The 15,443-nt window shown below is 38.8% G+C and overlaps 1 protein-coding gene across 5 annotated transcripts in view; it reads left to right on the top strand.

The window, feature by feature from the left end:
• RABGEF1 (RAB guanine nucleotide exchange factor 1) overlaps window positions 1-15,443 on the top strand; it is a 62,485-nt gene that overhangs the window by 34,201 nt on the left and 12,841 nt on the right. For 3 of the 5 annotated variants that reach the window (XM_058710761.1, XM_058710762.1, XM_058710760.1), the window contains exons 4-6: window positions 118-287; window positions 13,900-13,981; window positions 15,217-15,349. In XM_058710761.1, coding sequence (XP_058566744.1) covers window positions 118-287; window positions 13,900-13,981; window positions 15,217-15,349 — 385 coding nt within the window. The remainder of the gene's footprint in view (window positions 1-117; window positions 288-13,899; window positions 13,982-15,216; window positions 15,350-15,443) is intronic. The other 2 variants (XM_058710764.1, XM_058710763.1) reach the window with 1 other exon arrangement.

The raw sequence follows: 15,443 nt of genomic DNA, 5'->3' as shown, positions 1-15,443 counted from the left end.
TTTAAATTCAAGTTTAACTTTGATTAAGCATAATTTAAATAATCAAGTTACATAGTTTAAGTAATTCCATGCATGGATCTTCTATGTAATGAAACTTACTATGTTTAATTTTCCCAGCAGAAATTCAGGAAGCAAAAGCTCCCAGTCCTTCCATAAACCGGCAAACCAGCATTGAAACGGATAGAGTGTCTAAAGAGTTCATAGAATTTCTCAAGACCTTCCACAAGACAGGCCAAGAAATCTATAAGCAGACCAAGCTGTTTTTGGAAGCAATGCATTACAAAAGGGTAGGTTGAGAGTAACCACTTAGAAACATAGAGTTTTGGTTTTAGGAAAGGTCTTAGAGATAATCTAGTATAACTTTGTCATTTTACACCTGGGAAAATCAGGATCCAGAGATGTTAAGTTACTTACCTAAGAGATGTCACTGAACCAAGTTAAAACCCAACTCCCAGGCTAGTACTTTTCCACTGCAACTCAGTGGTATTTGGGTCATCTTTGCATGGAAAGTCTGACATCGAAGCCACTTGTATTGTGTACTTTAGTAATAAGCCTTCCTAAATTGTCACCTTGTATGTAGTTTAAACCACTAAGGGAACATAGTAGACCTTGAACTCTAGGTAGCAGTAGTTAGGCCAATAGCATTCATTTTAGGGTTTTCTGTTTTTGTTTTGTATTTTGTTATAAAATACCTCTCCTTGATCAGGTGGGAGAAGGGAAAGCCAGACTTTAGATGTTGAAAGGGACCTTAGCAACTATCCAGTTTCAGTCCCTTTTGTTTTATAGATGGGGAAGGTGGGAGCCTGAGAGGATGAGTGACTTGTCAAGGTTACACAGTTAGATTTTGCCAGTGTCAGAACTAGAACTTGTGCCTTCCACAGGTGTCTCTTTAACCTGCAATTTCTAAACTGTAATCTCAATTGCAGTAATTTTTTTTTTTTTTACGTTTATTTATTTTTGAGACAGAGAGAGACAGAGCATGAACGGGGGAGTGTCAGAGAGAGAGGGAGACACAGACTCGGAAGCAGGCTCCAGGCTCTGAGCCATCATCCCAGAGCCCGACGCGGGGCTTGAACTCATGGACCGTGAGATCGTGACCTGAGCTGAAGTCGGATGCTTAACCGACTGAGCCACCCAGGCGCCCCTCAGTTGCAGTAATTTATAAGACTACTTGTAAAGGGACTCATTTCTGTAAACAACAATCAATTTATTTGTAACATTCTTCACCCATTAAACTCAGAATTAGCTCTAAAAGTCCCTTCTGGACAGTGAGGAAGTCTTAGGAAAAGAGAATAAGAAAAGCAGCAAGGTGATTAACTGCTTAGCTGTATTTCAGCTGTGGTCACTATCACTAGGCTAATAAGCAAACAGCTTCTGCCAAAATACTTTTTAAATATTGAATTCAGTTAATAAGGGAGAAAAGAAGCTTTCTCTCTTGTTTTTTGGTGTGCAGTTATACTGAGAATAAGCAGTCCTGTTTTCTCCTCAGAGTATTTGTAAGCAGGGGTGCCTGGGTAGCTCAGTTGGTTAAGCATCTGACTTCAGCTCAGGTCATGATCTCATGGTACGTGAGTTCGAGCCCCGCGTTGGGTTCTGTGCTGTCAGTTCAGAGCCTGGAGCCTGTCTTCAGATTCTGTGTCTCCCTCTGTCTCTGCCCCTCCCCCACTCACTCTCTGTCTCTATCAAAAAATGAATAAACGGTAAAAAAAAAAAAATTTAAAGCATTTGTAAGCAGATAGTAACATTTAAAGAAAGCATATATCATTGATGGGTTTTTTGTTTTGTTTTGTTTTTGTAACATTTATTTATTTTTGAGAGAGTGTGAGTTGGGGAGGGTCAGAGAGAGAGGGAGACAAAATCTGAAGCAGGCTCCAGGCTCTGAGCTGTCAGCATAGGACTGGATGTGGGGCTCAAACCATGAGATCGTGACCTGAGCCGAAGTTGAAGCTCAACCGACTGAGCCACCCAGGCGCCCATAATCATTGATGTTTTGAGTTAGAAGCAGTGATAGACTTCCTTAGTATGGAATCTTCAGAGGTCATGTGGTATACAACTTTCATTTTTTTTTAATATATAATTTATTGTCAAATTAGTTTCCATACAACACCCAGTGCTCATCCCAATAGGTGCCCTCCTCAATGCCCATCACCCACTTTCCCCTCTCCCCCACCCCCATCAACCCTCAGTTTGTTCTCAGTATTTAAGACAACTTTCATTTTTTTAGCCATAAATAAAAACTAAGCCTTTGTAGTTATTTATTCTTTTTTTCAAAATTTTTTCTAATGTTTATTTATTTTTCAACGTTTTTTATTTATTTTTGGGACAGAGAGAGACAGAGCATGAATGGGGGAGGGGCAGAGAGAGAGGGAGACACAGAATCGGAAACAGGCTCCAGGCTCCGAGCCATCAGCCCAGAGCCTGACGCGGGGCTCGAACTCACGGACCGCGAGATCGTGACCTGGCTGAAGTCGGACGCTTAACCGACTGTGCCACCCAGGCGCCCCTAATGTTTATTTATTTTTAAGAGAAGAAGACGATGTGAGTTGGGGAGGGGCAGAGAGAGAGAGAGAGAGAGAGACAGAATCTGAAGCAGGCTCCAGCCCTCAGCTGTCAGCACAGAGCCCAGGGTGGGGCTTGAACTTGGGAACGGCAAGATCATGACCTAGGCCGAAGTTGGACACTTAACTGACTGAGCCACACAGGCACCCCTGTAGTTATTTTTTCTTTAGTCCATACAGAATGTTTACAGGATATTCATACTATTTTGGCCTAGAGACTACAGTACATATAGCATATATACTGTGTAATGCTATATTTTAGAAAAACAATAAGCTCATTTGATCAGCTCATCAGAACTGATTTGTTCATTTTTCTTTTGCTCAGAACTGTAACGTGCCCTTGTTCTGTAATAATTTAGTTGACTTTTAAACCAATATACTAAAGTAAAACAGTAATTAACTGGGGCAGAATACCATCATGCCTAACTGTTTTCAAGGCATCACTAACCCGTATCTGAGAACTGAATGTGGCCTCAGATTCCTTCCATTTGAAGAGCCATTGTGCAACAGTTTTCTGTTTCTACACTAGCACTAAGTGTTCTGTGGCTAAGTGTCCAAGTCTTAGGCAGGTATGTGCCACAATACCCCTGGCACATACCTGATATTGAACAGATATTTGTTAAACTGAAATGTCCAGCGCTTCTCCAGGAAGCCCTTTTGCCTTTGGCTGCAAGTTAAATGTCCTTTTAAATAAATAAAACAGTTTTTATACCAGAATGAACCAATCTTACCTAATAAGCTTCAAATCACTTAATCATATAAATTTCTTGAGAGGATCTGATTGAGTGCAGTTGGGGATAGTTGCTGAGGTAATGAAGTGTGTGAAAGGTGTCCTCTGTACTCAGGTAACCAAAACTCAAAATCTTAACTTAGGCTTAGACTTAAGGCTCAAAAAACTTAATTTAATGTTAGTCTCACCAAGTAGACTTTCTAAGTCATCTTATTCTAGTGACCTATACAGTATGAAAATTCATTTCCTATATGTTTGAACCCACCCTGTTGACGTTGCCATTAACTGGTGATTCTTTCTTCTGTGCCCCACAGTAGCAGTCTTCCCCAAATCTCTGAGGTCCAGAACAATGGACCGCTCTTGCCCACATCTTTTTCTACTGCGTTCCTGTTTTCTCCAATCTGAGTGTATGTCAGTGGTGAGCAGCCTTTTCCATATCTGGCTCAAGTCTAGAAAATTAAATATTTACAGAATTGCATTAAAAAGGTTGGGTTTATTTTCAGCCATTTTATCTTTATCACAAAACACCTCATCTGCACTCAGAATTTTTTTTTCTTTTTTCAATTTCCTCATCCCAAAAGGATGTCTCTTTGGGATGAAATTTCATTCAGTCCTTACATAATTCATACACACTGCAGTAATACAATGTAATGCTTTACTGTTCAACAAATATTGTTGGTTGCTCAGACTCTTCTGAAGGTGGTTTATTTTGTCATTTTTTCTGTTTGGTTAATCTTATTAGCTACTTAAAATATATATTTCTTATAGTTCCTTTTCATATTATTTAGAATAAGAGGTATTTTTATTGCAAACAAAATAGGCAGCTACATCATTAACACAAAATCCATTTATATTTATGTTGTCATCAGCCACTTTTCTCTTCTTAGAAGTCATCATAGCAAGAATTTAAATTTTACTAAGAAAATGACTGATGGGGGACTGGCATATACAGAAGAAGCTAAGAAGATTTTATAAGGTTTAGTGCTTTAAACTTCTTATCATTACAAAAATAACTAGAATTTAAGAATCTCACTGTAAGAGCCAAACTTCAGATAGGTCTAAGAGTGGCCATGGATTCTGGATGTATAGGGTCACCAATGAAATGAAGGATGTATGGGTTTCTTTTTGTCATTCGGACAAAGCCTTTTTATGTGGCCAGGGTAATTTTAAAGTATTATATAGAGCCAACTTTCAATATTAACCTTTTCCATCATAACTAGAAAACCCTATTTTCTAACTTAGTAAGATCCCTTCCTTGGTGAAGTTTTTTTCCCATAAGTTTATTTATATGAAAACATTTTCAAAACACAAAACAGACTGCAGTTAAATCAAGAAGTTTCTTTTGCTGCCCCAAATGTTTAAATCCTGCCATTGTTAATTATTAATAAATCACTCAGAAGCACTCTCCCCTATTCTGAAAGTGGAGCCTACTCTATTTTTAAAATTGGAGCTTATTATACCCTCTACTTCCTTAAAATACATACCTTCTAATTTATTAGATATTGAATTAAAGCTTCTTGATAAGTGAATTTTGTGGATTTCTCGATGCATTATTTTTTTGAGAGGGAGAGAGAAAATCCCAAGCAGGCTCCATACCCAGCATGGACCCCCATGCAGAGCTTGATCTCATGACCACAAGACCACAACCTGAGCCGAAATCAAGACTCAGCGCTTAACTGACTGAGCCACCCAGGTGCCCCTCAATGCAATTTTAAAAACAAGATTCCTTTATTAGCAGTCATTCAAATATTCTTTTTCCTTACTAAAGAAGCAGTCAAGCACAAACGTAAGACCTTTTGTTACTTTCATCATTCTTTTCCCAAGCATTCATTCTATAAAATGCTGATATTGGTTATATTATATAAACTTAAAATTTTTCCCATGTCAACTCTCTTGAAAAACTATTTTTCTAAACCTGAATGAGGAGAAAAAAATTACAGTTTACAACATAGCTGTATCTTCATTTATCTTCTCTTTCCAAGAATAAATAGAAAGCTAGGTGTCCTCCTATACCTTAAAATGACTTCACTATTCTAGGGGTGCCTGGGTGGCTCGGTTGGTTATGCATCCAACTGTAGATTTTGGTTCAGGTCATGATCTTGCAGTTTGTGAATTCAAGCCCCATGTCAGGCTCTGTGCTGGCGGCATAGTGCCTGCTTGGGATTTTCTCTCTCCCTCTCTCTCTTTGCCCCTACCCCACTCACATTCTCTCTCTCTCTCTCTCTCTCTTTCTCTCTCTCCCTCCTTCCCTTCCTCCCTCCCTCCCTCTCCCCCTGCCTCTCTCTCTCTCAAAATAAATAAATAAACATTATAAACAAATGAATACACTTTATAAATAAACTTTTTTAAATGTTTATTTATTTTGAGAGAGAGAGAGAAGCAGGGGGAGAGGGAGTGGGCTCCATGCTGTGAGCACAGAACCCAATGTGGGTCTCGATCCCATGAACCATGAGATCATGACCTGAGCCAAAGTCGGACACTTAACTGACTGAGCCACCCAGCTGCCCCTAAATAAATAAACTTTTAAAAATGATTTCACTATTCTAAACCATATATGTGTGCAAGGAGTAGTTTGACCTGCCGTGTATTTACTGTTAGGAGAGCAGAGGTTTGTATCCAAGGCAAGGAAATTTTAATTAACAAAATAGGCTTTAATCATGATTAGAAAATTGGGGAGCTGGGCTAGGGGAGAAACCCAGGACTCAATTTTAAAGTTAGATGAGAAGTGAGGTGACAAGACCGTGGGAAAGCATCTGAGCTGATAGAATCTGTAAGTTGTAAGAACTGAAAATAGATAAAAGGTTGAATTGATAATTATGTTGAAAGTGATGAGTGAATAAAATAAGAATGTATCATAGAAGAATATAGCGATATGTACGAGAAAACTTAAGACATTAGCAAGGGGAACCGTGATGGCTCAGTGGGTGAGGCTGGCTCCCAGCTTTGGCATCGTCTCTCAGGCCCTCTCCTGTTGTGCACAGCTGCAAAACAAAAAGAACAGTGCCCAGAATAGAAGAGGACACGGGTCAAAATGGAACAGAAGAGAGGTATTTCCTCTACAGAGAGGATAGTCATGGAAGAGAGAGTCATTAGAAGAGCAACTAAAAGAGTGTACGGAAGAATAAAAGCAAGATTTGGCAGATACAGAGAACTTTTTGCCAAGGAGCCAAAAGTGGTGGAGGAGGCATAATTATATGGTATTTAGGAATTCTGCGAGGACTTGCTAGAGGTTGTAGGCATTTTAGAGAAAGCAACACAATGTGTGTTCCAAGAGAAAAAAATTAAAGATGATAACCCTGTAAAACCTATAGAAGAGCCCCATAATGACAGAAATCCACATCCAGAAGATGTTCAAAAATCATGGCTTACTCAAATGAAACCAGTTGTGGTTCAAACTGAGCCAGGTTTGACCCTACAGATGTGAGGCTTTGTTCTGCATTCTTTTTGAGGGGAAAGAGCTGGGCACAGCAGTGCTAGTTAACAAGGCTGATGGCCCACACCAGGACCTACCTTGGTGGGCATGGTGAAAGGAGCTTAGCTGCCTCTAACTAGCTGCTATAACTCTTGAAAGGCTGATTCGTCTTTTCTCATCCATGAGTACTTTTGACCTTTCCCCAAACTTTGTTGGAAAAACCCAAGTGGCTAAGCACACAATTCAATTAACGAACTCTAATTCAGGAGTCTGTTCGTTGATTTTTAAGATTCCATGTTTTGTAGTTTCACATACTTAGAGAAGAAGCCACTTGGACACTGCTAGTCCTCTAGAGTATCATGAATAATGCTATGTTTGCTGAAATTCTGGTGACATCAAAGTATCTTAAATGAATACAGTGTCTTCTAGAATCCTGTGGGGTTACTTGGCCGTGCCTCGCTGCACTGTGGTTCTTTCGCATCTCACTGTGTAAATGAAAGGCAAGAGTATAAACATTTTTCTTGCTAAAAAAATTTAATGCTGACCTTTGTGAAGAACATATGTGAGCTCATTTGTAGTTACTAACTAACCAGGTGCTAAAAATGATCAACTACTGGCTTTACCTTAGAGATGTGAAATGGACATAATGTACCTTAACAATTCTCACCATCTTTATTTTGGCAGTAATTGGATTTGACAAAAACCAATTACTTTTGCTCTGTTTTGTTCATCTAAATGTAGAAATGTTTAAATCTGTGTTCAACTAGCTACTAGTGACCTCAGGGTATATTCCCTAGTAAGATGGACTATCTCAAACTATGAGAACCACATGCTTGGTCTACTTTAAATGTTAATGTTTAATTTTAAATTTGTATTTAAGAGGATTGAAGCACCAATGTGTTTATTTTCCTTAAAAAAATTATTGAAGGCAACAGAAACTGGCAGTACAAAAAATATGGACATCGAAGCTAAAACCTAAATAAAGTCAACAGTTAACTGCAGTACAAAAGAAACTTAACCCAGAAAACAGATTATGGAGTTCTAAATTCTAATGATGAGATGTGCCAGGTGAACTACATAGAAAACATGATTAAGGAAATAGGCAAAGATTTTCAAAACAGAGTGAAAAAAAAAAAAAAGATTTCAAGCAGACAATTAAGAAGGTATACAGAATACCTCTCCGTATTAATAGTCAAAAGAATACACCCACTTGTCAAACTTTCAAACAAAACAGGAAAATTTTTTAGGAAAAAAATAAAATGACTTTACACACAAACATTATAGAAAAGATGATCCCAGTCAATAGTTTGAAAATACTTTAGGAAAAGTAGACTTTGGTAGACTGTAATTTTTCTTAGAAAACTGAAAAAACATTTTGGAATTTTGTAGAACCTAAAAATTTACCAACACAAACCTGCTTAGCTCCTTTGAGAAGAACTGTGAAGGATCTGAGATTTTCGCTACTCTCAAGTTAACAAATTAGCCTGCCATCATTCCATGGATACTGGCAGAAGCCATGAGTCCCCTGGGTCAGAAAAGAAGGCCAGTTTATTACTCACAGCAGTAGCCATATCTAGAGTATATTAGCCTTTGCACCAATTCCCTGAGTGTCAGTTCCCACAGGGTAATGCAAAGACCAGGTAATGCCTGTGCTTGCAGTGAGTAATGTTAGATAAGAGGATGTTTTAAACTTGTCTGACCTTTGCCTCAGATGGAAATGTTATCTTTATTATACTGGACAATAAACAGTCTACCCTTTTACTTGAGGGAGGTGCTATCTCTGTCTTCCAAGGCTATTTGCTCTTTAGCTATCCTTGAAAAGATAGTGCAGAACAAAATCAGTGACTCTCCTCACAAGATCTGTAGAAATAGAAGAAATCTATGTAGAATTGTCTCCGAGTGTTTTTACAGATTACAAAGAGAGGGGCAATGATAAATGGTCACATTTATTTCTTCATTCAACTAATTGAGCAATAGCCCTATTCCTGGCTCTGTTGTAGGAACTGAGGATATTGGTGGTCAACAGTCCCCTCACGGAGCTCACATTTTAGTGGCGAAAATAATCAACAGATTTGTAATATAACATAGTGGTAAGTCCTACAAAGAATCTGAAACAAGATAAGAGGACAGAGTAGCAGGGGAGTTCTTGTAAATTGTAAAATAAACAGTCTAATGTAGTGTAAGTCTGTGTGATATAAATAGAAATATAAAAAGAAATTTTCTGAATAGTAACATAGAATTGCAGTGATTGTGTGGAGCCGGGGGAGGAATAGGTGACTCACTGCCACTAGCAAAACAGGCCACTTAGGCCTTGAAAAGGAGGTCACAGCGTTTTTACTTAGAAGTGAGTACCACTGGGGCACCTGGGTGGCTCAGTCAGTTCAGCGTCTGGCTCTTGATTTCGGCTTAGGTCATGATCTCACAGTTCATGAGATCGAGCCCTGCGTCGGGCTCTGTGCTGACAATAAGGAACCTGCTTGGGATTCTCTCTCCCTCTCTCTGCCCCTCCCCTGCTTACTAGCGCACGCTCTCTCTGGCTCCCTCAAAATAAATATTTTTTTAAAAAGTGAGTACTAGTAATCATAAGAATCAATGTACTGTGGTTTGTTCTAAGTATTGAGATATGGTGCAAATGAAAGGTAACCATGTCTGAGGCACCTAGGAGATAAAAAAGAATAATCTATTGCAGAAAGTGCATAAACTGAAAGAATAACAAGTAAAATTATAGCATGCTAAAGGAAAATTAAAATATTACTGTTAAGATGTTAAGTGAAGCCCCCATATTATAAAAATAAAATTAGATTTATAGTCTTCATAATAAAAAGTTTCATCTCACAAACTCCATAATGATAGTCCTTTTGTTAATTTAAACATAGTCTGCTTATTGAAAGGATTTGAAAAGATTTACAAAATGATTTAAACTAAGAATAGGAGAAGAAGGGACTAATTTGATGGTATTTAGAATTTACAAACATGTTCTTATGGACACATTCTTCATGTAGCTGCTGCTTATAATTACCCACATGAAAGTCCAGGCATAGTATTAAAACTAGTTTTCTGAAGAAATATTACCAGTGGACTTAAAATTGCTCAGCCCATGGATCTATTTGTCTGGTTATCTACTTTAGTGCAGGGATGAAGCTTAGAGAATTTACAATATAAGTTTCATTGATCAATTCATAGACAAGGGCTAGATAGGAAGCAAAAAATTGAAGTCTCGTTGGGAAGCAGCAGTATGGAAAGCAAAGCCACGTATTGGACAAACTGAGCATGCTCTGATAGAGTCCCATCCTCCAGCAGCAGGAGGAGGTGGGTAGAATCAGGACTTTTCTCACAGAGTAGATGTGATCTGCTCAAGTTCAAACCCCAGAGCATGGAGACATCCTGTCTCATTGAGCTTTACTAGAAACGTCGTTCCTATATCACATAGATATTAGTATGAAATAAGAATACTTACTGCTACAGTATACCCATACCTATTTCGAGAGAATTGTGGAAGGTAGATGCAATGAAAAGGAGAAGTGAAGGATTTATCATGTGGCCCATGGCACTTTTTGTCCTTCTGGTTTTTAATTCTCATAGAATATTATGATTACTTATTTGCGTTCAATCTTCCCATTCAAATTGAATGCCTTCTGGGCATTTTATTAATTTTGTTTTTAATACCTTGTCTGGTACAGTGGCTAGCAATTCTGATCATACAGCAAGTGCTTTTTGAGTGAATAGAAATAAAATTTCCATGAAATTTAGGAAAAATGATCTTCTCAGGAAAATCTAAGCGTACTAATAGCGGTGTAAATTTATCGGCATAACAAGATAAATGCATAAAGTTCAGTTACAGTATGACATACTGGTGATAAAAAGCTAAAGAGCCTAGCACAGTATTAAAAAATAGTAATTTGGGGGACGCCTGAGTGGCTCAGTCAGTTGAGCGTCCGATTTCAGCTCAGATCATGATCTCACAGTTCTTGGGTTCAAGCCCTGCGTCGGGCTCTGTGCTGACAGCTGAGAGCCTGGAGCCTGCTTCAAATTCTGTGTTTCCCTCTCTCTCTGCCCCTCCCCTGCTCACGCTGTGTCTCTCTCTCAAAAATAAACCTTTAAAAAATAGTAATTTTTAAATATAATAGCGATAAATAGCATTAAATATTAGTAAAAGTCTAATAAGGAAAGTTAGTTCATACAAAGATTTAAAAGACTAAGGATTGTTGGGGCGCCTGGATGGCTCAGTCAGTTAAGTGTCCAACTCTAGATTTCAGCTCAGGTCATGATCTCATGGTCGTAAGGTCAAGTCCCATGTCAGGCTCTGCACCGATAATGCTAAGCCTGCTTGAGATTCTCTCTCCCTCCCTCTTTCCCTCTCTCTCTCTCTCTCTCTCAAAGTAAACAAACATTTAAAAAATAAAAGACTAAAAATAGTATCTTGGATCTAGGTAAGAAAAATTTAAATTACAATGTTATATTCTAGAAAAAAAAGCAAATATATAATCTTTTTGTGTGGTGGGTCTGGGAACAAGAATTTGGTAGGAGAGGTTTCTAAATCTAGCAGACTTCAAAATGTATCCTAAAATGAAAGACGTCACAACTAGGTGAGATTTTAATTAAAAAATTAAAATATAGGACAGTGAAATAAACCAGGGATTCCAGAAATAAATTCAGTTTCTCAGGAGCAACTGGGGGAACAGAGGGAGCAGTGTTACTTTTTACTTACTATCTGCTACTGACAAAGGGAAGTTTGTATATAGATTACTTACAGTCCATATTTCATACTTGCACCTTACATTTCAGAGTTAAACATGAAAAAACTTAGAAGTAAATTAGTGAAGTCGATTAGGATATTTATTTGTGCTGGAGAGATACTTATTTCTGTGGAGAAATTTAAAACAGTTTTCAAGCTGCAGTTGAACTTTTTAAATATTGTTCTTAAGGATCAGGTAAAAGGTTTAGTGGTATTCACTTTTTAAAAGCTGTGTAACGTAAAATAAAAGGTAGAATGGAAGGCAGCACTGGAAAATGGTGGTAAATACAAATGAAAGCAACATTTCAAAACGTCTAAAGTTTACTTAGTACCAAGTTCTTGCTTAGACAAGGGATCAATTTTAATTCAGCCAAAGGACTCTTCTGTAAATACCTAGTTAAGAAAGCAGCAGATGCACTGTGAGTGCTGTGAGGCCCACAAGGCTGTTTGGACTAAGGGAATGAAAGACTGCTCTTAGAAGTAAGGTATGAACACAGCCTTCCTCGGACAGCTGTTGGAAGACTGGAGAGGAGTCAAAGTAATGCAGACAGAGAGTAACTTTATAGTGTTGGAGAGGTGGAATAGCCAAAAGCAGACCTCAGAACAATTGGGTAACCTGGCAGGGTAAGCGGGAAGGAGGGAGGGGTGGTGATTCTGAGTGCAGGCTTCAGCATTCATCTGATGGACAACCATTGGAAGTATGACGCTCCGATGATTAATCTCATTCTGTGCTCAGATCTGAATCTCAGATGATCAGTTGGACTGTGGGGTGCAGGATAGATTGAAAAGTGAGAAACGTCAAAGTTGGGGAGAGCAGCTATACTCGAGGGGAGGGTTGCTGAGGCCCAAACCAGGAAAGGACACGTGGGAGGGACATTGTAAAAGGCAGAACGACACGATCTGGACCCTAACGCGTCTTTCGGGATTTAAGCCAGTGACAGGGTCTGCATGCTTTCACCAAGGCCTTATGGGCCCTTGCCGGCATGCTGTCATTGGCCTGCATAGAGGCAGGCTGTGAAAAACGGTCCTGTGGAATTTGTCCTGGGCCATGATCATGCCCTTCTACAGTGAGTCTTTAGGAGAACCCTTGAGAGAAATTTCTGGGTTTGGTGTCAGAATTTCACCTGAAGGGTTCGTTTGCATTTATATTTTGAACACCCAATTATGTGACTATTTTTGTCTTGGTGTTGATTGCTAGAAAGTTTAGTTAGAGACTAAACTGGACTGACTGGACTAATTTCTCTGTCTTTAAGGACTACATTTTCTGTTGTTCCTGCCTCTGTATTCTGTTTCTCTCCATGTTTTGTGTTTCTTCCTATCATCTTCTAGTTGTTTTTAAGTGTTTATTTATTTATTTTGAGAGAGAGAGAGAAAGAGAGAAAGACAGAGTGCAAGAGGGGTAAGGGCAGAGAGAGAGGGAGACACAGAATCTGAAGCAGGCTCCAGGCTCTGAGCTGTAAGCAGAGCCGACACAGGACTCAAACCCATGAACTATGAGATCATGACCTGAGTCAAAGTTGGACCCTTAACCGACTGAGCCACCCAAGCGTCCCTATCATCTTCTAGTTAACTGTGCTAAACTGTGTTTATATTTTTTAATGTTTATTTCTTTTTGAGAGAGAGAGAGAGAGAGAGAGAGAGAGACACAGAGTTCGAGCAGGGGAGGGGCAGAGCGAGGTAGACACAGAACCCGCAGCAGGCTCTAGGCTCTGAGCTGTCAGTACAGAGCCCGATGCATGGCTTGAACTCATGAACTCATGAGCCACCTGGGCTCCCTGAACTGTGTTTATATTTTATGTAGACTTTATTCTTGAAAAGAAAGTAGGGAATAAGTATACATATTATACCACATAATGAGTAAACCCAAATAAAAATTACGAAGACCATTATTGTAGGGGCCCTGGAGAAATAAATACACATACATGGCTAATGACTCTGCATTGGGAGTTTCTGAGGATTACAATCTAGCAGTAGATACTTAGAGATACAAAGTTGTTCATATTTATGAACTGTTAATGTCACTCTTGAAAATGTATCACAAAGAAATAACCCAAGAGAAACAGTCCACACAATTGTACATAATAGTGAAAAAAAGAGAGGAGCCCAAACGCACAATGGTAGAGACTGGTTAAATACATCATTTAATATAATGGGATGTGAGAAAGCCACCAAAAATGATTAAGTAGATCAGATAAATAGAAATGCACATAAGTGTGTAAATTATCAAAATATGCATTATACCCATGTAGGAATACATATATACACCAAAAGAAATAAGAGGTCATGGGGTGTTGTAAATAACATTACAGGACAGACTTTTCTCTTCTACAGGGTTATATAATTGGTAGGTACTTTTGAGATTAGCACCAATTAAGGAGTGGATTTTGGAAACTTTATAAAATTTAGAGCTTTATGCGTGATCTTTCTTCAGCTACCAAGCAACCTCTTTGTCCCTTTTTTTCAGGATTTAAGCATTGAGGAACAGTCAGAGTTTACTCAGGACTTCTACCAGAATGTGACTGAAAGAATGCAGACTCGTGGAAAAGGTAATACTTTGGTAGCCAGCCATTAAGGGATTGCTGGTCAGTTGTACAGAGTCTGACCTTTGAGTCTTTTAGAACTTTCTCTGTTTCTCTGATGGCCTGGCTGGTTTGCCAACTCTGTCCTATAAATGACTCCACTGACATCCTGGTAGCTGGTCTTATCCTTAGAGTGTCTTTCAATACCACCATGTGTATCATTCCAAAGTAATCACAGCAGTTGGGTCATTTATTGAACAATGTTTAATAATTCCATTGGGGCAGGGGCAGAGTCGATTAAAACCCATTTAGGAGGCTTCTAAATGAAACCCCCATCTTGGAATCACCATTATGGTGAGTCATTTTTCATGATTATGTATTCCTCAGATGGGTAGGGGTGGAATAAAAATTGAGAATCAGTGACTTAGAGCTGTAGGGTTTTCGAGATTTTCTTGAATTTGACTTCCATTGATGTTGGGTTTTAGGATATACTTAGCATACATGTATAAATGAGAAATAAGCCCCACCTGTACACCTCCAAATCTCCAAGGTTTTGTAGTAAACCTCAGAAAAAATGGAAGAGTGGGTTGCTGTCATTCTGTTTTGGGAATTTCAAGTGCTTTTCTAATGTAGCAATAGTGTGAGCCATGCTGAGGTCTTCCCACTTGGCAAGGCATACAACCTATTAGGTCCCGCCAAGCAGCTTAGGTTAGAACTGGCAGTTCTGTGAGAGGCAGTCCCAAAAATTGAGGTTAAGTTTTTAAAGGGTATTTTTTATTTTTTTATTTAAAAAAATTTTTTTTAAATATGTATTTATTCTTGAGACAGAGAGAGACAGACAGAGCATGAGTGGGGGGGAGGCAAAGAGACAGACACACAGAATCCGAAGCAGGCTCCAGGCTTTGAGCCGTCAGCACAGAGCCTGACGCGGGGCTCGAACTCACAAACTGTGAGATCATGACCTGAGCCAAAGTCAGACACTTAACCGACTGAGCCACCCAGGCGCCCCTAAAGGATATTTTTTAATGTAACATCTTGTACTTTTGTTTCTGGGTATATTTAATGTATTGACTAGTAAATTAGTTTTCTGCTATGTCGGAAAAACTATGAAAACATATTCTTAATTTAAACTGTCCATCCCTGGATGAGCACTGGGTGTTGTATGGAAACCAATTTGACAATAAATTTCATATATTGAAAAAAAAATAAAAATAAACTGTCCCTCCCTCTGTTGAGCTTTTGTGTCCATTTGGATATTTCAGTGCCTCCGGAAAAAGTTGAGAAGATAATGGATCAGATCGAAAAGTACATCATGACTCGTCTCTATAAGTATGTGTTCTGTCCAGAAACTACCGATGATGAGAAGAAAGATCTCGCTATTCAAAAGAGGATCCGGTAGTTGGTTGTTTTGCTTTGTCTTGTGTTTACTACCTACCATGGGAAGAACACACTGTGGGAGAACAGAGCACTTGCATTTCAAACCTTGAGA

The sequence above is a fragment of the Neofelis nebulosa genome, chromosome 18, assembly GCF_028018385.1.
Source record: "Neofelis nebulosa isolate mNeoNeb1 chromosome 18, mNeoNeb1.pri, whole genome shotgun sequence".
Lineage (NCBI taxonomy): Eukaryota > Metazoa > Chordata > Mammalia > Carnivora > Felidae > Neofelis > Neofelis nebulosa.
The sequence above is the reverse complement of the archived record's forward strand: the minus strand, read 5'-3'. Positions and strand labels throughout refer to the sequence as shown.